Source organism: Copadichromis virginalis, linkage group LG15 (genome assembly GCF_057382275.1).
Source record: "Copadichromis virginalis isolate Kocher_CV1m ecotype Utaka linkage group LG15, C_Virginalis_male_GT1.1, whole genome shotgun sequence".
Taxonomy (NCBI): domain Eukaryota; kingdom Metazoa; phylum Chordata; class Actinopteri; order Cichliformes; family Cichlidae; genus Copadichromis; species Copadichromis virginalis.
Window position 1 is genome coordinate 6735280 of NC_140632.1, and position 25583 is coordinate 6760862.

Genomic DNA, 25583 nt, shown 5'->3' on the forward strand with positions numbered 1-25583 from the left:
GAATTGTAGCTTTACATAGCTAACAGGAGTGGTATGGCTTTTGCTGCTGCAGTACATCTGCTTCAAAGTTTAACGCGTCGCCCATTCAGAGATGCCCTTCTGCATACCTTGTTTGTAACAACTGATTATTTGAGTTACTGTTAACTTCGTATCAGCTTGAAGCAGCCTTGGAATTTTTCTCTGATCTCTGGCATCAACAAAGCATTTTCACCCAGAGAACTGCAGCTCACTGAGTATTCTCTCTTTTTTAGACCATTCTCTGTAAACCCTAAAAATGATTGTGTAGAAAAATCCCAGTAGATCAGCAGTTTCTGAAATACTCATGTCAAGCTAAGAGTCACTTAAATCACTTTTCTTTCCCATTTTGATGCTCAGTTTGAGGTTCAGAGTGTTGCCTTTACCATGTCTGCATGCCTAAATGAGGCCGTTAAGTGTACAGTCGGTGATCCTTGTGAAATTACAAGGCAAGTCTTTGCAAAATGAAAAAAGTGACACGTTTGATAGCAGCGTTCTTAGATGTGTTTCTACTTGGTTTTCAAGTGGTGATGTAAGAAGGAAGGCTGCCCTTCAGATTTTATAATTGTTATGGAAAAAAAACTAGGAATGGCAGAATTAAATGTATTAAACAGAAACTCAACCAGAGCGGAATTTGATAACGGGACATCAAGCTTGTTGTGGTTTACATTATACATTTAGCCCCTGTTCTTGATAAAAATGACAAACGCAGTGAATCGTATTGGGCTCCCGTGAGCTACTGCTGCAATATCAAGATCTAATAGCACTTACTGTTGTGCCTCCAGGCACACACACACACACACACACACACGACTGAGTACATGCACTATCATGAGCCCTCACACATAGACAAACACTTGAGGCCAGTCTATTAAGAAGGGAAAATGCTTTCAAAGATAAGAAGCACTAAAAGAAAGGAGGAAAAAAGCTGGATTATTGTGTGTTTATGACGTAAATGTCTGCATCCACACTGTGAGGGTGTCTTTGTTTGGTGCACAGTCACAATAAAATTCTTTGAAGACAAGAAAGGAAGCTTTTATTTTAGGGTTACTGTTACTTATTTTATGTCATCAAAGCTTCTTAAAGGTTACCATTATGTTTCAAGGTAATAAATGAGTGTTTGTGAAAATTAAAGTGTTTTGTTTTTTTGTTTGTTTTTTAATTTTAGGAAATTTATTTGACCTCGAAAACTTGAAACGCTTCTGTGAAAATAAAAGCTAATTCCTGATGTTAAAAACAGAACCTGACAGCATTGAGACTTTGAGGTTTGTATGTTCTCTTGGAAAATATGAGAATTTACAGGCATTTGTTGCTGTCAGTGTCATGATTCTGTTTAAATAAAAGTCTTTATGCAGTGTCTTGAAAGGGCAAACCACGAGCTAAAAACTGCTCCGTTTTGTTGCCCGAGCACATCAACAGATTAGGTGATAGATTCGACCTTCTACCACCACCCGATCCATGCTGTGCTTTCCGCATTGTGGCTCATCTGTTGTATTAAGCAGAGTGAATTCCTGTTGTTAGAGATGCCCATTCTGTTGAGATAAATGTGCAAAAAATGTGAGAGCCTGGCATCTCCACCTCCTCACCCTGGTAGGTGACAGGTGTCTGTATTTCCCGGCTCTGCCTGAAATATTTTTCCTGCTGCTGAACTGAAAATGTTTCTGCTTTTATCAAGCAACAAGCTCTCCACCACACTGTCCATAATTAGAGAAACGGGACAGGTGGCAGTGCCTCTCAGAGAACAAATCAATATGGCTCTGCACCAAAGGCCATGATTGGGAAAATGTGTTGGGTTTTTTTCCTGTCACGGTGCCCATGTGAAACGATGGTTTTACCAACAGTGTATATAACAAACATGACATGAGAGTATCATCCAAGTACTGATTGGATTAGAAATGATGGAAAGCTAAATAATATTTCTTTCAGTGTCTTAAGAGCTTGAAGCCAGGAGGGTTCTTCACTTCAGATCACCCCAATTAATCTCAGCAGATTGCTGCCACTGCCTGAGCCTGTTTCTGCGGGAGGTTTCTTCCTGTTAAAATGGAGTTCTTTCTTCCTACTGTCACCAAGTGTTTGCTCATAGATGGCATTCTGATTGTTGGGGTATTCTCTGTATTATTGTAGGTTCTTTAGCTTAAAATAGCATCTTGAGGTGACTGTTTCTGTAACTTGGAGCTGTATAAATAAAACTGAATTAAACTGAACTGAATTGCAATGAAATGAAATGAAAAAAAGTGGTATTTAAACCATCTCCTCATATTTAAACCCAAGTGCATGTTGTCCCCTTTGGAGTTTGTTGCTGACCTATTTTTGATCATGAGGTAGCCCTTGCCCTACCCTATCATGTGACCTATTGGGGTCACCTGCAGCAAGGTGTGAGGTGGGGAGAGAAGGGATCTCAAGACTTCCTTGTAAATGGCTAAGAGTTAAATACCAAGGACTCTCCACCTTTTGTTTTTAGAACTGAAGAAACATCTTCGATGAGAGGTAAAGGGCACAAATGTTATGAAGTCCAATTGCTTTCATTTATCATGCTCTTAACACTAGCATGACGGCAGAGAACCTATACAGACACGCCCCTTTCAGTGTAAGCATACGTTTTAATCACGTTTTCATCTTTGTTCATGCATCAACATAGCAGAGTTTTAAGGACAGCTGAGCCAGTGAGCATGAAGTCACACTGAAATGCTCTGAACAATATTTTTTTCTCACAGAAGGCAAACTTTCTCTTCACCCAATTCAAATGTTAACAGCCTATTAAATGGCCATCAGTTGTGATTACTCTGACATGGAGAGTAGGCGTCCTTGTGGAATGATTTGCAGGCCAGCAGGTGTGTTATCATCCATTCTGGTCAATTATAAACAGAACGTATGATGTAGGTGACCTCCAGTGCTCAGGAGAAAGTGCGTGTAATACCTCCAGGAGACTCGTTAATACTCTAACCTCTAAAATTGAGTTTTCTCACATAGGTGCACTGCAGGACACAAATCAGGATTTTTTTCCTAATCCGTTGGTCAAATCTGTGTGAAACTCATCAGATTTTTTCTTCTACCACCCATCCAGCCTCCTTGTGCCAACTTCTCCTAAATGGATTTTCAGCAGCTCTGCACAAACACCATTACATGAGGTGATAATGACCTTCTGAGCCTACTAGCTGGCGGAGGAGGCTGTCTACTGACAATATCTATGGGATCGACAACAACAACAGCGAGCTTTTCTGTTTTTCTCTTTATTTTATAATCTACAAATGCAGACCTGAACAATGGACCATGTTACCACCTATATATTTAAAGTGGGTTCTCTCAGCTTCAGCAGCTGAGCTACACTGCTATGTTGCAAAAAAGTATGCTTAGGGAAGCTTGTTTTCTAACTTGTTTAACATTTTAAGATGTTTGTAGGGATGGCTGTAGCTCAGACGGTATAGAGCAGGTTGGTGGTTCGATGCCTGGCTGCTCCAGTCTGCATGCTGAATATCCTTGGGTGAGATACTAACCCCACGTTGCTCTCTGATGCATGAGTATGAATGTGTGTGAATGCTAGATAGAAAGCACTTCCACAGAAAAAAAGTGAATGAAGTAAGGTGTATTAAGTTCTCAAGTAGAGTGAAAAAGCATTATATAAGAACCAGTCCATTTACCATTTCAACATGATGAATGATCTTTTCCTAAGCAAACCAAGTAGTTTTTTCCATGTATGTAACTGTCACGGTAGGGGGTCTGTGACCCAGTGTTTTGTGTGTGTTTTAGTTATATTCTTTGATTATTGTTATTCATGGGTTTTGGTTCTGCTTGTGTTGTACTTTTAGTCCTAGGATTTTGGTTTCTGTTACTTTGCCTTGTCACTCTTGTCTCCATGTTCCCTCTGTTTTTCCAGTCAGTGTCTAGTCTGCATCTTTTTGATTGTCTCGTGTTTCCTGTTTTACTTTGAAAGTTTGTATCCTATGTCAGTGTATCTAGTTTTGCTCAGTCCCAGCTTAGATTAGTCCCAGCTGTGTTTCCCTCCTGTTTCCCTCATTTCACCCTTGTATATTTAAACCTTGTGTCTTTGTTGTGTCTTTGGTTGTGCTGTGTGTTTTCTCTATGTTCCTCACCATCCTCGCACCTAGTTTCTAGCGTCCCAGTTTATAGTTTCCTAGTGTCTTTGTTCCTCGTCCTTAGTTTTTAATTTTCTCCTTTTGGATTTTGCTTCTAGTATGTTTTTGCTCCAGCGTAATAAAGCTGCATTTTCCTTTCGTGTCTATAAGTCCTGCATTTGGGTCCTACATCCACAGCCACACAGCATAACCTGACAGAAACCAAGCAATTTTGTTGTCTTAGTTAGCAAAACAGGAACTGATAGACCTCCTGAGTAAAAGTGTAAGGTTTGACTTGTACCACAGAGAGTAATATTTCTTATGTTGAGAACCTTGATTGTGAAACTAAAATGTGTATTTAGTTGCTTAAGATAGGGGGGGAAAAGATCAAATATCTGGCTCGTACTTTTGCCAAAAAATATTCCTAGAGCATGTCAGCGTTCTCTTCAGTTTCTTTCTTCTTCCTTTTTTTAAAATATATTTTTGTTATTGTTTCATTGATGCAAAGCCACGTTCTTGTCAGTAAGACAAAATGCATGTGACAGTCCTCCATTTTAACGCGCTTTATTTCAGCCTGTTTGCTGCAGCAGTGTGCAGAGATCTCCTAAGTTGCCTTAGTCTAACTCGGTATGCGCTTTCATGTTTTTGCTGCTGTGATCTGCATTTTTCTTCTATTTTTACATCAGGACCATTAACATGGAGGTTCCCTTTTTCAGAACAGCGCATTATCCCCCTGTGACCCTCTTGTGTTGCACTTCCCATGCTCGCCCTTCTTGTCTGTCGCTGTCATTGCCTTTCCTCTGTTTTTTCCACCCATGTCTTGTTTTCCCCTCTATTTGATCTCATTTCTGTCCATCCTCAATTTTACAGGGTGTAAACAGTGTATATGAGTCTTCAGTAGTTCACTCACTGTAACTGATATTTCACAATCACATCTTTTCAACTATCACGGGTCTGCAGTTAGATTGTTTTCACATAGGACACGGTGTAGGAGGTATTGCATGTCAAAGTGGCAGAAGGATAGTGTGTGTGTGTCTGTGTTTTCCTTGCATTAGTGTGTGCGGATGCAAGTGTGTGTGTGTGTGGGCTGAGATAGGCTGGCAGCAGCAGGCATCTGGTGACATCTGGTCCAGACAGATAAAGTAATAAACACACACTATCTCTCTATCAGCAAGGTGTAGCCTATCGCACCTTCTCTTTCTCTTTCGTTGTCACTCCGTTTTTTCTTTTATATCACTTTTGACATGTGTCAGAATCACTGATAGGACAGGAATCAGCAAATACTGGCAAAGCAGTGTTTAAAATCAGGATGGAAACGATAACAGGTAAAATAACCAAGTATGCATTCTAAACTAATGAATCTTTTATCTATTTATTTTACTATTTTTAATAGTGGAAATTGTCATGAATGTAATAAAAAAAGTGTGTATTGTGTATTTTGTTGTACAGTTATTTTATTTTCAACTTTAATTTATATATTTTATCTTATTCCTTCCCAGTTAAATTTACCCTTCATTCTAATTTGTGTTGTACAGTTATTTCATTTTTAACCTTAATTTATATTTTATTCCTTCTTAGTTAAATTTACCCTTTTTAATTTTTCATATTTATTTCCTATCTTATTCATAGCCTTTTCCTTTTTTGTTTTCTTTAGGTCACGAGCAGTTGTCCAAGCATTTCACTACATATCGTACTGTGTATGACTGTGTACGTGACAAATAAATTTGAATTTGAATTTGAAAAGGTGCAGTAATAATAATAATAATAATAATAATAATAATAATAATAATAATAATAATAATAATAATAATAATAATAATAATGGATTGCATTTATATAGCGCTTTTCTAGGCACCCAAAGCGCTGTACAATGCCACTATTCATTCACTCTCACATTCACACACTGGTGGAGGCAGCTACAGTTGTAGCCACAGCTGCCCTGGGGCAGACTGACAGAAGCAAGGCTGCCATATCGCGCCATCGGCCCCTCTGGCCCCTCTGGCCATCACCAGTAGGCGGAAGGGTAAAGTGTCTTGCCCAAGGACACACCGACCAGGACAGAGAGAGCAGGGGGTTCAATCCCCTTGCTCTTCCGGTTACAGATGAGCTTCCCATCCCCTGAGCCATAATCTGTTTACGCTTCCTTTTGACAAGATCTAAGAGACAAAAGGACAAAACCAACAAAATCTCAGCGGCATGTTTTGGGTCATTGCCATCCTGGAAGATCCATCTACGACCCATCTTCAGGGTTCTGGCTGAGGGAAGGAGCCCAATTTTCTCATCCAAGATTTTACAATAAATGGCCCTGTTCATTGGCCCTTTAATTTGGTGAAGTCATCCTGTACCCTTAACATAAAAAACACCCCAAAGCATGATGTTTCCAGCTCCACGCTTCCCTCCCAGGATGGTGTTCTTTGTGGTCATTTGGTTTTGCATGATAGTGGACAGATGTACTGTATACAAATGACAAGTTGGGATCATTAGTATCTGTAATCAGCTGATTGTAATCAGATTACAGAGATCAAGCACTTATTTCACTCAATGACACGCAGTTTATAACTTCCTGCAATGTGTTTCTTCTTAATTTTTGTTTGATATTATGTCTCTCCATTAAAATGAAACTACCATTAAAATTAGAGACTGTTCATTCCTTTGGAAGTGAGCAAACTTACTTCAAATAATTATTTCTCCTACTGCATCCTCATTTATCACAGGGTTCAGCAACCTTTTATATCAAAGGAGCTATATTTGAGCAATGTTTCCAACAAACAAATTTGCATGTAGCTGCAAAACATATTTCAACCTTTTGATGAAGATGGCAAAGCCTAATAGGTATAAATTAGCCCATCAAAACTGTGCAAATAATTCTCCCCTTTCATCACAGTCTTTGATGCATTATTTAAGTATAGAACTAGAATTAAAATAATGTTTTTTAACAAAGAAACTGAACAATTAAGTTGTTCAGGTGGTGAAAAGTATTTATTAAAATGCTAAGGCTTACTTTAAAACCAACCAGCATTATGAATCTTATCTTTTCAAGTACAAATGAATCAAATTAAAAGCTTTGCTTTGCTTTGATAAAATAATAACATATAAAGAACATATAAAGAACATATAAAGAAACCGAACGACAGCCCAATAGCTTTAAAAGTGATATAAGTTAAAGATAAATAAATAAAAACAGGCCACTTTCAATTTAATTTTTCACTGAAGTCCTGAAGCAGAATACCAGTAATCCAGCAGTGTTGATTAAAAGCATAAAAATCTGCCCAAAATGGTAAAATACTGTATTTTTTGTGGTGACATTTGTTTATTTGGATTTCAAATCCATATCTAAGGAGACTCAGGACTAGTCACGGATGTCTATTCATCCATGCTAGCCCCTGACAGTGAAGCTTTAATAAAAACTAAGAGGATAAGACACCAGGCGGCAGACAAAGGCTATGTCACACATTTTTAAAACTGGAGAATGTAAAGACTTACTAATGCTATGACAAATAAAACTAAAAAAATGTTTAAAAACAATTTCCATTATCATTTGGTTTTTATCGCAGTTACAGGGAATTACTGGAGATGAACTAAAGGGCTCTGGGGACTCTTCCACTGATAACAACTCTTGAAGTCCAAACTGAAATCCTTTTGTTTGCCTCTTCTTCATTAAAATAACTTTTTTGGCAGGAAGACTAGTGCTATAACAATATATGCAGTTTTTTTCCCCCCCAGTGGACGAGGTTTGATCACCACATGACAAGTTTTCAGTAATATCCAACCAAAGCTGTCTAACAAGAAGGTAGTACCACAGTAAGTGCATTAGCATAAATACTACTTCACAACCGTACCCGCACAGTTTGGGTGATGTGTACTCAATTTTCTCCAACAGACAGGGTGCAAGGTGCTATCTAACACATCTGTGTCTGCACTTCTTTTAAATTAGCGTTGTTATGCTTGCTTTTTGTCCTCCTCTTCTTCTTGATTTCCTTCTTTTTGTGTGTGTGGTTTCTTTTGAAGTTTAAACCCACTATTTCACTGAATCCAGATAGACTGATGGAAGGAAAGCTGGAACCTGATCAGTGGGTAAACACCACACAGTCCAATGAATTTTATTTTCCATACGATTGATTACCCTCTCTGAAACAGCAAGAAATCTTGAAAAACAAATGAAATCTTTCTGCCAACATGGGCAAGATATCCTTGCAATATTTCGTTTACCAAACCATAAAATTAAATTCAACTCACAATTGTTCTTGCTTTTCAGTTTTGAGGAAAAAAGTCATGCAGACTTTTTCACAGCAAAATTGGCCTTTTCCCGTAGTTAAAGTCTGATGATTTTGTTTTTCTTCATTAAGGTTTAATCTTCAGATTATTTTTTGCTTAATCAAATGATGCCTCTTGTTTTGTTTGGAGGTTTAAAACCCCAAGATATCTCATTTCCAATCAGAGACAACAAAGAACACCAGAAAATATTCATATTTAATGAGCTGGAATCTGTTGGGGGGGGGTTTTCTTCCTGTTTTTCCACAGTTTCTGCAAATAATCGCTTGCTGATGAATTTGTAATTTATCTCTGGATTAACTATTTCACAGCTCCTCATTTCAGACTTTACTCTTACCTCCCATATCTGCTAAAATCACATATAAGATGTGTACACACGCGCAGGGGAGATTTGTTATTTACTCACCCCTGAACCACACGGGGCCTCGCTTTCAGTGGTCAGAGCCTCTGTGGGTACAGGCCCAACTGACCCCGTCCAGAAGGCTTTTCTAAAGAGCAGATGATGTGTGACAGGGAGAATTAGGAAAGCTGACTTCTACAAAGGCCTCAGAAAAGGCACAAGGAAAGGTTGAGAAGGAGCTGGGAGTGGTTAAGAAAAAGGAGGCTGACTATAAGCGAGAACCTGAGTGGAAATATTGGTGGATGGAGTGATGGATGACTAAGTAAGTAAATGATAAATAGAAGGAGGGCTGGGTGGATGAATGGGTGGATGCCTCGACACATGGCCCCAGGGAGTCAGCCATTATACATGCTACTGTCACTCAAGATTAGAGGCATAATTAAACTCCTGTCCCACTGCGTGTGGCTGGAACGAGTGTGTGTTTGCATTTGTTTGTGCATGCTTGGTGTGTACCTGGATGTGTGTGTTGTTTTGGGTGCGTGTGGGAGGGGCAGACTGTGACAGAGATTGATGGTGAGGGGAAAGCGGGCCATTATGTTGTCTAGCAAAAGGAGTGATAGCCTCTCCACCTCTGTGTCCGCTTAAACTGCTGGCCATTTTATAGGCGTGGCACAAGCGACCCCACAACACACGCACACACACACATGTACACACACAGATTCTATAAGTCTTTAATTAGGAACAAACTGCTTATTTCGAGGAGCTTCTTGAAGCTTCATTTGGCTGCAGTTGGTAGCTGGAAAGCTTCTGCTGGATTGCACAGGCACTGTGAAAACAACACAGAGCCGCTGAGCAGAAACTAAGTGTCATTTATAAATTAGACAATAACCCTCCAAAGTGTTCACCCAAGGCTCTTTCCAACAATTTATAGATATTTGCGAGTTATTTTAATAAGCTACACCATTTCCCCCTCCTCTTTAAAATGTTTAGACTTAATAGCAGGTTATCAGAAAACCATTCAGACTTCAATTAAGTGAATGAAAAATGAGGATAAAATGATTATCTTGACAGCTCAGAGAGGACAGCCGACTGAGAGAGAGAGAGATTCACGATGATGGTTAAAGGCCATGCTCATGAGCAGCTGCACACCGACCAGGGCTACGTCTCTCTCTACATGTTTGTGTTTCAGGGAGTGAAAGAACCGCGCCGCTCCCCTGCCGAGCAGAACATCAGCCTCATCAAGTCCGCCGGGCTCAGATACAGCACGGCGGCAGGATGGCTTAGGCTGCCTTCAAAATAAAAGTCCAATAAATAAAACCAATGTTTAAAAACGGGAACACCTAATGCACTGAAATTTGTTGTACTAAGCAAAATTTGCTTGAATGATTTCAACTTTTAAAATATAAAAATATTTTATTATTATAAAATAATAATAATTATTATTATAATGCGTACTGTACGCGGAAGAGACCTTCCGCATACAGTACGCATTGTGTGCTTAAAAACATGCCACTGTAAACACTATACTGGTTTTAAATTTTGGACTGACTGAAGCTGATTAAAAGTAGTTAATGTCGACACTATCACAGGTACTGTATTATAATGTATCATCCCTGTTATCGTAGAGCAGGGAAGTCAAAGTCATTTTAAAAAGAAGGTCACACGCAGCCCCCTTTGATCTTAAGCATGCAAGACGAGTGAAACTCCACTTTCTGTCAGCGTAAAGGCGTTTAACTGCACATTTAATAAGGTACCTTAATGTAGGGTAAAGAAGTGCAGCTTCAACAGCATATCTCAGCTTTTCTACATGATGAATGTGTAAAATTGCTGAAAAAAGTTCTTGCAGGTCACTGCACAAACTATCCCATTTTTTTTTAATTTACCTACAAATACTTAGCAGTATATTCAATAGAATAGGGGGGGGGGGGGGGGGTAATAATTAATACATTGCATTTTAAGGGACTTTCTTTTTTTGTTGTTTATTTTTTTGTTTTCTTTTTCCCACAGCTGTTGAACTGTTGTGAAAGAAGAAAATCAAATCTCACTTGGATCTGTCTTTATAAGATCAAATGGTCCTATACCTATGCCCAATGCATGCTGGTGTTAATTTTTTATATCCTTATAAGGAGGAAAGGAAGATCAGTCCTTACAACATTTTATATGTGATATAAAAGGTCAGTTGAATAGTGCAACATCCATGATGCACATCAGTATGATGTACAATAAATATGCAAATAAAAGCAAAGTGAAGCCACTTCATAATACAGCATATTTACAATACAAGATGGGAAAATTTGTTTTTATACTAAATTAGCCAGATGTTATTTACCATTTACCATTTTTGAAATTACTTGCAGTATCATTATTTGCTCTTTCTTGGAAATACTTGATACGTTACCTACTTATTTTAGTGTATATACTGGTAAGTATTTGCAGGTAAATATAATTACATCAGAAAATACATAAAATTTCCAGTTAATTCTTGGGGAATTACACCCTTAGTCGCGAGAATATTATAAAGTGCTATTAGCCCTGATAGCAGCGTGGTACTCCACCTGCTTTATAGTAAAAACACTTTCAGGTTCAAGGTTCAAGGTTCTTTATTTGTCACATGCATAGTTATACAAGTATAACACACAGTGAAATGTAGCCTGACACGCTCCTCGACATGTGCAAAAAAATTGGGGGGGGTGTAGAGGAAGAACATTATATATATATATATATATATATATATATATATATATATATATATATATATATATATATATATATATATATATATATATATATATATATATATGTAGTATATACATTGGGTGAATGTGCAGTAGTAGCAGCAAGCAGGTGAATTCTGTACATTAATATGAATAGACATCTGACTATTTTACAGGATAGACAATATAAACATATTTAAAATTAAAGGAATTGAAATGTCTTTCATGTCTAGTGTAACTGTGATGCACTCTGTAAACTGCTGAGTATGCAGGTTAAAGGTTGGGAATAGGTAATGTGAAGGACAGACAGTAAACAGTTTAAACTGAACCCTGCACCCTTACATCACTTAGCACACACTAAGATACTGTTTGCTTTGCGCTGTTTGCTACACTTAAACTGTTACCAGTGTAGTCTGATATTTGCTATGCTGTTTGCATTTAAACTGTGCTTTTGCTTTTTTGATCATTGCGGCAGTTATTAGAAAGATGATTTAAAGTAACTTAAATTAACTGACCATCTTAAGTATTGTAAGTAAGTATTTGTCTCCGACCAGGCCCATCCCTTTATGACCACAGTGCACCCATCTCTTGATGGCTGCTTCCAACAGGACAAATCATCATGCCACTAAGCTCAAATCATTTCAAACTGCAGCTTCAAGTCATGGATGTGCAGCAGGTCTGTGATGCTATCATGTCAATCCAGACCCAATCTGATGAACGTTTTCAGCACCTTTTTGAATCTGTGGAGAATTAAGGTAGTACTAAAAGCAAGAGAGAGGCCAACCTGGTAATAACTACGTGTACTTAATTAATGGCAAGTGAAAGTTTTTCCAATCCTGTTCGCTTTTATTTTGAAAATCCCCACCGGAACAGCACCACTGTACCGAGGTATTTGACTTGACAGATGGCAGGCGGGAGACGCTCCTCTCTCGGCTGTCTCTCTCGGTCCGTTGGTCCATCCCGGTTCTCATTGTCTCCCCTGTTCACTCCTTGAAGACAACCCCGAGACGACCAACTAAACTTAGCCGTTTTTTCCCCGCTCACACCACACACTATGCTTTACGTTTGGAGACTTACCTCGACCTGAAAATTTACCCCTTCCCTCTGTGTATGAAATTTGGACATGCTCTTCTGTTTTCTTGTTTTTGTTTTTGTTTTTTAAAAAAAACATTGTATAAACGCGTTGGCAGTAACGGAGACAGCACCGACTGAAACAACCACCGGCTGACGGGCTTGACAAGACAGCAGTTGTGCCATGGATCTGATGGGGAGATGAACCGAAGGAGGAGGAGGACTCATTAGCCAAAAAGCGCCCCCCGAAATCAGCTTCCAGCGGCTGTTGACACCTCACAACATTTTTATCAATGACCGTTTTCTCACTGGATAAAACACCACAGCTATCGGAAGATATAAGACAGGTTTGGGACCTACGTGTTGGAGATTTGAAATAAATATATAAATAAATAAAACGCGGTTTTTGGTGAAGGATGTTGCCGCTACATGTCCGTTACTTCCCCTGAGAGGAGAGGAGCTCGCCTGTGTGAAAAGAGGCAGGGACCACTTTCGCTTGTTTTCTCCACCCTACAACAAATTAGGCTGTTTCACTCACACGAATGCAAGTGGCTCTTAATCGGATTACTAAACGAGGGATTTAATCTGGAGGGGAATACATCCATCTAATCTCACCGTCTCTCTTTCCCCCCCAGCCCTTCAGTGTCTTTAAGTGGCTGCTGCTGGTGTGCTGGACTGTGTCACTTCCAGTGTGCTCAGCGTTGTGATGATGATGGTGATGATGATGCGACTAATCGAGGTGATCGCAGGTGATGTCTGGACAAGTGCAAACTGTGTAGAAATCACTGGAAAGTCGCTGTAACCTCTGCTGGATGAATGAATGAAGGAGCTGGATCTGACTTCGTTTGTGTCACATGTATTGAAATGCAGCTGATTTAGCAGGCTACTAAAGTGCCCTCAGTTGCTGAGGCTTGGAGAGGGTTTATCTACATATCCAGCTCTGTGGACTTGAATCATCCCCCTCCCCAAAGGACGTACTGTTACGGGCTTAAGTAGTTGCCTTTCATTCCCTTCAGCTCCAGAGAGTACAAGGGGGGAGCTGGTACCCTGTCCTCTGAGCCCGAGAAGGGAGTGCTTCTACCTGGGCTGGAGGCCAGCCAGACGGCCCTTTGGGAGCTTTTGGATTTTGAAGGAGAGATCTTGGGGAGTTTCTGCTCCACGTGGACCTCCAGAGAGAGCCAGGAGGACATCATGGGGTGCTGCAGTGGCAGGTGCACCTTGGCCTTCATCTGTGGCATGCAGCTGGTGAGTGTTTACGTTACTATTGATCCTGTAAGGGGAGGAAAGTCTGGGTTAAATCTTTGAAAAGCTCCACAAACAGACAGGTTCTGATGGGAAAGAAGAAAAAAAGGCATCTTTATCTGGAGGTGGAGCAGGAGGAGAGGTGGGTGGCTGGAGAGAGGGAGAGATGGATTACTCAAAGGTCACATTTCAGAAGTTAATAAAAGGTCATGATACAAGGAATGATGTTGAATGACGAATATGAGGACTGAATAGATGAATACTGTTGCCTGGAGCTCTGGGGCTGTACTAAGAGTCCATATAGAGGGATTGATGGAGGTGGAGAGTGATAGATTGAGGCACTGTAGAGAAATGAGGTATGGGTGGATGGCAGATGGATAGATATATGAAGCAGGTACATGTAAAGCAAAGAAGGTAAAGACCCATTATAAGGTTGCAGCATCAGACGCTGCCATTCTGTGTCTGTCTGTCTCCCGGTGTATCTCTCTTTTACACCATCTGTGTCAGTGGAAACTGGTGCCAGGCAAGACAACTGGGAGGAGGGATGGTCTGTAGGTGTGTATGTGGGCATACATGTGAGGAAGTGTGAGGAGCAGCACAAACAGTTTTATTAGTTCTGTCTTGTAGCTTCTGCATAATATGAGGAAATTTTTTCCCAGGAGCAGAACGATGTAATGAAGCAGCAAGAGCTGCCAAATGGTTTAATGTGGGTGACCTGCTGGTAGATCATGACATTTCTTATTAAAGAGGCAAAGTGGATAACATTTTTTTAGGTAGCATGTGAATAAACATTGTTGGAATTCAGTTAACGTTTTTTGTTTTGTTTTTTTTAATTAAATTTGATTAGATTTTCAGGCTTTTTTAGCCTTGTTTTGGTTAGTTTGTGACAAGCTTGTTGCCACCTTGGTTTCTGTATACCACTATATAAAGTCACTACACATAAATCTCCTGTAAACTACCTGTGGAAACCCAGCTTTTGCATTTTATTTTGTCTTTTATCATTTTGTAGTTTTATATCTGTGTGTGTGTGTGTGTGTGTGTGTGTGTGTGTGTGTGTGTGTGTGTGTGTACAAGAATACAGTCTATTTGCCCAACCTTAGTTAGGAGGATACTATAGGAAATATAAATATAGGCTGTTGTTTCTTCAGTAAGGCCGTTCCACTGTTTGCATCGCATCTCTTTCAATAAAGTTGAGCGATATGTAAACATTTTTCCACTTGGTGTTATTGCAAGCATCTCTTGTACCTACGGCATCTGTGTTACTCTTGGCAGCTTAAAGGTATTTATTGTGAATTTCCAAGCGAAACAGTTAAATCCTACTTCTGGTTCCTCCCTTTATTCACAAAGGGTCGCCACAACAGGTAGCTGTGCAGCTTTGATTTGGCAGATTTTTACATTGGATGCCCTTCCAGACCACCGAGGGCTGGTGTCAGGAAGGGCATTAAGAACGTGAACAAACTTTATGTTGTAAGTGACTGAGTGCTGTGTTGTGGTGAAGAGATAATCAGGAATTTCTAGTAGGACCTGGCTGTACGTTCCAATACCAATTTGTACTAGGGTTGACTCGATAATAGAATTTCAATATCAATACCGATGCCCAAGACAATACTTGATACTTGATGCCACTTTTGAAACCAAAGGCAATGTTTTGACCCAGTAGTGCAACTGTAGAAGTGAAGACTCGATCAAAATCTTGAAAAAGTTAACTTGTTAATTTTCAACTAATTTCCCCAATTATAAATTTGATTTAACAACATAAGTATTTAGGATTAATTTTAGAGATTTTACTTATTTTATAAATTATTTAGACAATTTCACTACAGACCATGAAGTTAAAATGTATTTTATATATGTATTACTCATAATAAACCTAGGGTACAACCAACAGCATAATACCTACCATATGTAAGTAACTTAATTGTTGTAGAAGAAGAGCATTAAAGAAAATTTAAAGATAAACTTTGGATGAAGTGTGGTATTCGTTCTGCTGCAAGAAATATTCATCTTTTATCTGGCTACAGTCCACAAGCTGCTGCATTAATGGTTTCAGATGCATAATGTGGCCATTGGGCAATTGCTAACAGTTAAACAGGTAGCACCAACATTTGTACTGGCTAGGTTAACATTCACAATACTTGTTTAATAATTCAGTGCTGTAAAACGGGAGCTTTACTGACCTCTGAAATTCCTCCTAAAATGTTGTTCACTCTTATGAACGTTAACTACTTGAAGGGGCTGCATGGATGACTGTGCGTGAAGATCGGCTGGAGGAGGCAAAGACGGCACTGTTTGTATAGAAACAGTTCCAAAAAGGACAGCAGGACACATCTAAAACATTTAAACACTTGCTTGTTAAAATGCTGCTGCTTGGTGGTGAAAGTTCAGTTTTGGAGATTGTAATTAAAAAATGTTCCTTTAAGAATAAGACAAAAAGAAACGCTGTTTCTAATGGCTCCCTTTTAAGTCCTCAAACAGACTTTTTAAGCTGAGAGCATGCCTTTAATTGATCCCCAGTTGTGGGAAAGTAGATGCCTTTACTTTTCTTTCTAATACTGTTATATTTAAGCTGCTCATTCTAGCTACATTTTATACTAAAGGATTATTATTGCTACTGTACATAGTAGCTATAAGACTAACAGCCACAGCAGAGCAATAATTCCAGGCAAAGATTCTCCAGACGCTAACCCGGGGAAATAAAGGAAATCATTCCCTTTAGGCAAAGCGGTACCACTCATCACAGAATAAATCCTGCATTTTCTAAAGATTTATGAAATGTTGCTGTTAGAGGATCTCGCTGTGGAGCTTTTGTCTGCCGCGTGTATGGTAGCCAAAGACAGGCTATGATATAGAATGGGACAGTGAACACGCATGTGAACAGAAATGCATAAACATGAGGTGAAACGCTTTGGCTGTTGCAGCCTTTGCAGTCATGTACAGTGACTGTGTGCAAAAGTAAAAAGCTATTGTGATGATGAATAGGAAGCTGTTAGCGGCAGCACGAAGCACTCTGTTTTCAATACAAAAGGAAAATATAGAGAAAAAAAACCTATCCAATTTACCATAAAGATATTATGTGCATGACCCTCTTTGAGCGAGCGTGTGCTTGTAGGCCTATTGTGCTGTGAAATAGGACGTTGCTCTGCTCGTTTCCATTCAAATAAAGACAGTTCTGTAAGTGAACACGCCCGCAGCAGAATGCCGATGAGTTTACCAAATGCGGTGCACACACTGTACGCGAAGAAACACACCACTGTGCTGTAAATGGGGATGCTGTGTATTTCCCTGTGTGAAATAAAGGCCACGAGTGACTCTGTGTGTGTGTGAGAGAGAGAGAGAGAGAGAGAGAGTGCTTGTGAATGAGATGCTGTCACAGAGATAGTCATTGTATCTAATGCGGTGGAACTAATGCTATGCCATAGTCAACAACATGTTTTGCTCTGTTAACCGTTGTAATAGCTAAGCCAGCTGATGAGCTGGAGGTCTAACACTACTGTATGTTTCAGCTTGGCCATGCACGGTTAGCATCTGCAGCTATTGGAGCAGAGGGCTCGTGAAGCATCACAAAAAGTGCTCATTTCCACTCTTCAAAGACATACATGTGAAGATATTTCATTCCTGCGGTTCCCTCACCAGAAGGCATGCTGCTCTCAGTCCTCTCTGCTGTGAGTTAACCACATTGACCACAGATTAAAGACAGCCTCTTACCCTGCCTCAGACGCCCCCCTGTTAGAAGTAATTGTTTTTGCTAAGTGAGCCTCCGCCTAATTGGGGAGCTTGTAGAGTAGGAAGCAGCACTGGTCCAACCCAGTATCACGGCAAAACATGTAATAGACACAGCGCTCCACCATGTCTTTTTCACGCTTTGCCTCTCCAAAGTGTAAAAAAAAAACAGTGGACCGGCATGTCTGTTGCAAGTTTTGGTGCAATATCGGGTTGACTGGTCAGTGTGTCTTATGCAGGGGAACTGATGTCTTATGTAACTCCTAGCAGCAGTTTTTCCCCCTGCTTCATTAGCTAGGTTAATTGCTAAAAGCTGATGTCGCCACACCTGAGCAGAGATCAATGATCCAGGTTGGAGATATGTCTACTTCACAGCTGACGTCAAAGCGTGCAGAGTTTAATTGATTCTATCAGCCAAATGTATATATTTGCCTGATTGTTTTCATTGGTCTTGCTTTTATTAGTAATGTGTAATTTAATGTCAGCAGTTAGTTCAAAGAAAAAAGTGTGCTGCTTTTCTGATAGCGCTCGGTGCCAGTCTAAATCGTTTTCTTTCTTTTCCTCACAGCCACACTTAGTAAGTAAAGCTAAAGGGACTATTGACTTTGGGGGATTGAATAAATGGTTATATTCTCAGTGAATCAAGCAACCTCTAAAGAAAAAAAACGTAAAATGTAATTACGTCCAAGGTGATGGCTTCATATCCCTTGATTTCATGGTGCTGTGAGCAAGCTGTGTTATAAGAGGAAGATCATACAGCTGAATTGAACAAAACAGCCATAGAGTACACACACACACAAACATAAACACACAGATACATGCCATGCCACTGGTGACTCACTGCCTGTGGCGATGGTTCAGGTCTATGTTGCTATAACAGCCCACAGCAACCATCAGCTGCTGCCACAGAAGTGATGACTAAATTATCTAAGGGCGTGACGGGTAACAGGACTGCAACCGTGGCCTCCCACCATTGGCTGGTTCAGTCGAGCTTTTGAAGTCGGCCGGTGGGTGTTAATGTTGATGGAACGGTAATTATGTTGTTGATGTGTACGTTAATTGAATTGAGGTAATGGAGTAAAATGATGGGCTTGTAATTCAGTGTAGTGCACAATTATAGTGAGATAATAACTGGTAATCCAGAGAAATGTAATTGATCTCTCAGACTGTCACAACAGGAGAACATTAACCTAAAATAAATTTTCCCAGAAACTGAGGTAAGTGCTTTTTCTTAAAAAAAATTCTCTTTTACACGACTGGAATTGCAGATACTAAGGCACATACCAAGAATATTTGACTTTGATCTCCTGGCAAACTAAAGTTATTTTCATGTCTCCTTTATGAGGCTGTGGGACAGTAAGCGTTCAGCGCTTTCAAAGCTGAGCTGTGCGTCCCAGCACCTTAGAATTAAACAGCAACAAAGAGCAAGACATCAGACATAAAATATTTAATTGGAATTAAAATGTTGATTGTTGATTGTTGATGTCGCTCTGTGTGCTACAGCACCAGATTAGGGTTTGCTGCAGCATTCATTTCTTGTCTTTTTTACAGTAGTTATTGTAGTACTGGTATATTTTTTATCATCTTTTTCATTTTTAATCACAATTTGATTTTGATAACATCTCTGGAGTGGGTGGCGCTCATAGGGATCATTTTCTGTGGAAGAAAAGTCATATGATGCATGAAATACCCATTTTAGCTTGCTGCCAACAACACCCATTTCATTTGAAGTTTTTTTTTGAAACATTTGACCAGACACACATGTATTTTTGTGTAATTTTGCAACTACAGTTTTATATGGAATGAGGTTATGCAGAGAATGACTGTAGGCTATCAGAGGCAGTGTTTATCTTACTGTGACAGTACGATCATGTGACATTTCCACCACTGAGGGACATACTGAATAATTTACCTTTTAGAAGCTGCAAAATGGATGCAGAAATGGTATCTCAGCATGTGCACCACATGTTTGAAAAAAAAAAAGACTTTGTAACCATCAAAACTCAGAAACTAGTACTTAACCAAGATGTTTTGGGAGTTTAATAGAACTCATTTTATCTTGAAGCTGGCTTAATAACTTCAGCAGAACTGGTTTGTAGATTGATATAAACAGTCAATATCAATTCAGCATTGCAATTTGGCAAAAATGTTCTCCCACTCAGTTTGATTGTATCGTATATCCCATTTTTTTTTATTAGTGATCTTTAGTTGCAACTATTTTGTAGTGTGCACCATCTCCCGCTGTTGGTTTTTTTCAGCATTTTAAAGAAAATCCACTTTTAGAATGGGTTGAGTTTTCAAAGTGAACAGAGCTCTGCTCTTTGGCAACAAACAATCTTCAGACCTCCTTCCTCATCGCAGCAACTCAGCGAGATAAAAAGGCTTTCCTATCCTTTATGTACAACACTGCTTTCAACAAAGGCCACACACAATCTCAGCTCTGAGTCTATAGATTTTCTGTCGCTCTTTCTTTTTCACACTCTCTAATTTGTCAGTCTCCCTTGCCCCAGGTCTCCATCTTTTTATATATGCCCACCCTCTGTGTGTATGTCTTTCTGGCCATTTCATTTCTTTATCTCCACCTCCTCTCGCTGTCTGGCTCTGCTTGCAAGAATGCGGCCATCACACCTTGGCCAGGGACTTGACTGACAGCTCATTCACTGTATTTCAATAGTCTGAACACAAAGTAAGTCTTCACTCACTGATCTGATGAGGTAGTTTCAGTGTGCCAAATCAGTCCCACACTGAATCTCAGTCTTTGTAGATCAATCCAAGCTGCATCTGTATTGCTCATACATTCATGAATGATAGTGTCATATTCTGTGATTTTCTGTGAAGGTATGCTGTGTGCAAAAGGTTACGTTTTAGGCTTAAAACTTTACTTTTTGATAAAACTGACAGTTAGGTCTGAATCAGGTGACCCTGAACCTTACCTTAGTTATGCTGCAATAGGCCTAGGCTGATAGTGGCTTCCCATGATGCACTAAGGGTTTCATCTCCACTCACTCCTTACACAGCATCATGACACAGGGTGTACCTCCTTTCACATCACTCTACATTTAATAATTATTCATTATTATTTCTGGCTTGGCTCTTTTCCACAGTGTGTCTTTTGTCCTGTCTTCCTCCCCTCATTCCCCGAGTGGCAACAGCAGATGGCTGTCGCCCCCCTGGAGGTTTCTTCCTATTATGAGGGAGTTTTTCCTTCCCACTCTTGCCAAGTCCTTGCTCATAGGGGATTGTGTGATTGTTGGGGTTTTCTCTGTATTATTGCAGGGTCTTTACCTTTTAATATGAGGTGCCTTGAGGAGACTGTTGTTGTTATTTGGCACAATATAATGAAAAATAAAATTGAATTGAACTGAATTAACAAAGAGTGACATATTTCTAAACTCTTTTGATAGGGTATCGAGTATGTCAATAGGTTTTTGCTCTTTCTAATCTACTGAGTGGTCAGTTCCATGTTGTGTATGCAAAGTCTGATTGAGTGCATTGTTTGAAGTCACACACTTGAACTAGCAGATTATTACCAGATACATAACAACTAGGGGTGCAACAATACTCGTATCGATATTGAACCGTTCGATACAGTGCTTTCGGTTCGGTACGCATATGTATCGAACAATACAAAATTTTTTATTTATTTTATCAACTTTTCTTCTGACGATGCTGTCTGTGTTTTGCGCTCAGTGGATCTGCGTTGGACTACTCCACCTAGGCTGCACTGTCAGTGCAGATCCACTGAGCGCAGCGCAAGCTAGCAAGACAGAAGCTAAGCTCGTTGCAACATGGCAAATTGAACCTCCCCCACCCTCATTCAGATGTGGCGTTTGGAACTATTTTGGTTTTCATGTGAAGAATGACCCTGATCGAATCGAACCGAACCGTGAATTTTGTGTATCGTTGCACCCCTAATAATAACCTATATAAGCTATCCCAGTCCAATTAATGTGCAGACAGTATAATGAAGGTACAGACAGGAAAACAATAGATCAGTCAACCAGTACTAAGAAATAGTGCGTATATTGTGAGTATTTTTTGCAACCGTGCCGAAGTAATTTTTCTGCTGTAAGACTTACATCTGCAGTAACTGAACTCTCCCAGCATAATTACACTGCTACTGACAGTCAACCTCACTAACAGATTTCAGGGCACTCTGCACTGTGGTGTGATACAAATTATCTTAGGTCAGACAATGGATCAGCTCTGTTCAAGCAGATATTTTTAATTACTCAGTTAGAACCTCCGCCTCCTATACAGCCAAACGCTAACACCCAGCATATCTACCTCTCCCTTTCTTTGTTTCCAGCATTGATCTTCACATTTGTGCTTACTTGCATCCACCAAATGCCTAATTGTTTTAAAGGCTCATCCTTTAGACACCAAATGACCGCTTAAGCTATGAAGAAATAACTTTAAGGCGGAAGCAAGGTGGCCTGTTGTAACACTGCAGTAGTTCCAGCAGAATTCCAGCAGGCTCACCACCGCCTTCTTCAATACAGTAATAAATAATACTTTTTGTACTAGTGTAGTACTTCTATAGTATATATGTACTATAGTATATCTGTTTTTTTTGCTTCATTCTTTACTGACCTATTCAACTGTCTCTCCACTCAGTTGTAGTCTGAGGTTGATGAGCTCCACATTCTTGAGCTGTAGCTAACAACAGGTAGCAACAGAGTCCCTTCACAACAGGAAGGTTTTGGGTTCAAATTCACTGCCTGACTCTGGCCTTTTTGAGTTTTCTCCATGTTCCTGGGTGGGTTTTTGCCGAGTTCTCAGGTACTCAGTACTCACAAAGGAATGCATTCTAAATTATCCATAGGTGTGAGCGTGAGTGAATGGTTGTCTGTCTCTTTGTGTTAGCCCTGTGAAATATCCAGGGTATCGTGGTACCTGGTCTGTGACCCAGGGTTTTGCGTTTTGGGAATGTTTAAGTTTTTTCTAGTTTGTTATCTTTATTTTAGTTATTATTTTGTATTTGTTGTTATTCAGTATTTCATTATTAAGTGTTCCCTGTCCTCTTGTTTCTGGATTCCTGTTAGTTATTTGTCTGTTCCCCCAGTCTTGTTTCTGTGTCTGTTTGCTTCCTCTGTTTTCTCTTGGTCCCCTCTCTTGCTCTGTGTCCCTGGTCTCTCACCTTCGTATTGTGTCTTCTAGTCTTGTGTCTGTCTCCTCCCTCCATTCCCCTTATTTTGTCGGTCTGAATCTTATTAGTAGATGCAGATTAGGCACCCTGTGACTAACTTAGTTATTGTATTTGGTAATTCAGCAATAAAGCCGCATTCATGTCCAGTTTTGCCTTTGTACGCTGCATCTTTGGGTCCATTCCTAACTGCCTTACACAGGGTGTACCCTGCCTCTTCTCCTATGACAGCTGGGCTAGGCCCCACCCCCCCTGCAATTCTAAATTCGATAAGCAGTTGAGAAAATGGATGGATGCAGCACCATACTTACATTTTACTGAAGTTGTCAAAATGAATGTGAAATTTTAACTTCTGGAATTTTAGTGCTGTGAAAATTAGAAAGAAAGTAATTTTACTCAAGTGGTGAGCACCTGGACTATAATTTTCTATTTGGTTGTTAATGTGGGACAAATTTTTGTGGAGCCATTCATTAGCCAAAGATGTCTATTAAATAGCTGTCACCAAACAGCACATCATTTTGCAAAATTTGTTTAGTTCATTAAGGTTTGGACTAACACCAAATGAAAAATGTGTGGGTGCTCTGTGGTGGTCTACCACTCATCTCTTTGCTTATGTTGATTTAAGGGAAGAAGTCTCGTGGACAACATAAAAGAGCCTTTTAATGCTATTTACATGTTTCTTTTTGATAAATATTTTCTGAAAGGTTGAAACATGTCGCCCTGCTTTCTGTCTAGATTCTAAGCTAAAGCTACTACATCTACTAGTTTACTGAATAGCAAATATTTTAAACATTATTAAAACTTAGTTCACGAGATGCAGACTCACTCAGCATGTATAGCAAGAAGAAAGTGTGGATTATACTCTGTATGTTACAGTTGCAGACACAGACAGCTGCAGGCATCACAGAGGCGTAGTCCTTCCTGTTATACTTCTTTGAAGTCCACTTGAAGTCTTCTCGAAGAGCGACTGTGTAGTTGGTGCATTGTACTTTAGTGCCCGTCTCCCCAGACAACTCTACGCAGTTATACAAACAGAGCAGCATGAATCACTCGGACACAAGTGGACCCTAGCAGCTTCAGAGAAACTATAACACCTCTGAAAGTATCTGTAGTCATACTTAAATCTTCTGGAAGGATGTACTACTTAGGCACACCTGTGTTTTGAGCTAAATCCTAACACTAATATCAGCACAAAAACAATGCGTAGATACTGTTTTAAACAGGCCTTAGCATGTTAAGCATCTTGCTTTAGAAGGCTTTGCTGGATTTCTAAATTAAAGTCGAAGACTGTATTAATTGCCAGATTTAGATGAGAGTCTAATGCTAGTAGACCTGTGGGAGCAAGGTGCAGCCACAGACTGCGAATACATCACACAGGCACAAATTCCTGCCAGTTATTGTTAAATAACATTCAGGTGATGAGTCCTGATGATGCTGAAATTTAATGTCGTCGTCATGTCCGATGTTCAATAGCCACTTGATGTAAAGTGTTTCTAAAAGAAATCGAAAGAAACACTTTCTCAGTCATAGAGCTGGACAAAAACATATAAACAGAATTATTGCAAAATAACTTTGTCCAATAAAGAAGCAGAGCAGCAAACTGTGTCGAAAGCATGTTTCCACAAATGGCAGGTGACATCACGGATCACAGCGCCATTCTCACACAGTGCACAGCTCATTGTTTAGCCGCACAATGCAAGATGTTGGAGTCTCAAGCAATTTTTCCTGCAACATGCCTTATGACAAAAAACAAAGCAACAGCCTACTTTATTGTGAAAGTCATTATGCCAGTGAGCACGGTCGAAAATGTTGGATTTTAGCTGCTTAATAAAGCAAGTGACTCTCATAACCAACTGGCCATAAACATTTCTAGCGACTTGTTCATGGTATACTCCACCTCTCACCCTACGACAGCTGGAGTAAGCTTGATTTATATCGAGATATAAAGTTGTTGTCATGGTAATTTTTAACAATTTATTTTAAACTGTTCTTTTTTTATGGTGAAATGGGTTAATGTACAGCATACACCTTTAATAAATTAATAAAAGTTTGAATTTATTTTGGATTTTGTGTAATCCATACAGGATCTAATATATATATACACTGTGACTGATGTTTGGTTAAATGTCCCTCAGAAAGTTGCACCTCAACCAGAGATTTTTGGTTGCCATCAACAAGCTTCTGCCACAATTCTGGCTGGATATTTGAGCACTCTTCTTGGCAGGATTGGTGGAGTTCATTTAAATTGATTGGTTTCCTAGCACAGACCCAGCTTTTCAATAGGATTGAGGTCAGAGCTTTGGGAAGGCCATTCCAGAAGCTCTCTGTTAAAATAAAACTAGCATAAAATGACAGAGTTTTCATTTCTTTTACATGAGCAGAGTTACAAATTCAGCAGGGGAATAAATAAATATTTCTCCCACACTATGCTGTGAAATCATTCCACCCTGACCGGTGGTAACATTAAGAAAAAGAACAGCTAAAAAAAAAATGATTAAAATTACCATGACATTCATGACCAAGATGCATGGATGTAAACTTCTGACCAAAACTGTTTGTAAATATACATATGAAAAAAATGTTATTGTAAAAAGCAGGGTTCTTCTCTTAGTTGTGAACACAACATGTCTTGGAGGCTTAAAAAAGGAGTGCAACACAATGATAGTGTATCAACTCACGTTGTCATCATAACAAAGTCTGTGAAAGTGTGAAAGAATGGCATCAGTAAAGAGTGATTTTTTTTTTTGTTCGACTTAGAAAAGCTGACTCAATCTATATTCCTGCACAGCTCAGTGGAGGCTTTAAATTGAACTCTTACACAGTTGGATTGTTTGTTCTATATTCTTACTGATACTGACACGCATATTGTGAAATCACAGCTGCAAACCAAAACTGAAATCCACTGTGTGGTGGGTTTGTTGTGTACGTTCATGTGGCAGCATGCTGCTTTTCTTCACTTATTTTTCTTTTTTTCATATCAACAGTGCTCA

General features: G+C 39.5%; 1 protein-coding gene across 2 annotated transcripts in view; it reads left to right on the forward strand.

Annotated features, from left to right (window-relative positions):
- Nucleotides 1-12246: 12246 nt before the first annotated feature.
- Nucleotides 12247-25583, forward strand: part of nkain2 (sodium/potassium transporting ATPase interacting 2) — a 113436-nt gene continuing 100099 nt past the window's right edge. The window contains exon 1 of one of the 2 annotated variants that reach the window (XM_085431571.1): nt 12247-13730. In XM_085431571.1, coding sequence (XP_085287697.1) covers nt 13677-13730 — 54 coding nt within the window. In that variant the 5' untranslated portion in view covers nt 12247-13676. The remainder of the gene's footprint in view (nt 13731-25583) is intronic. The other variant, XM_085431570.1, reaches the window with a different exon arrangement.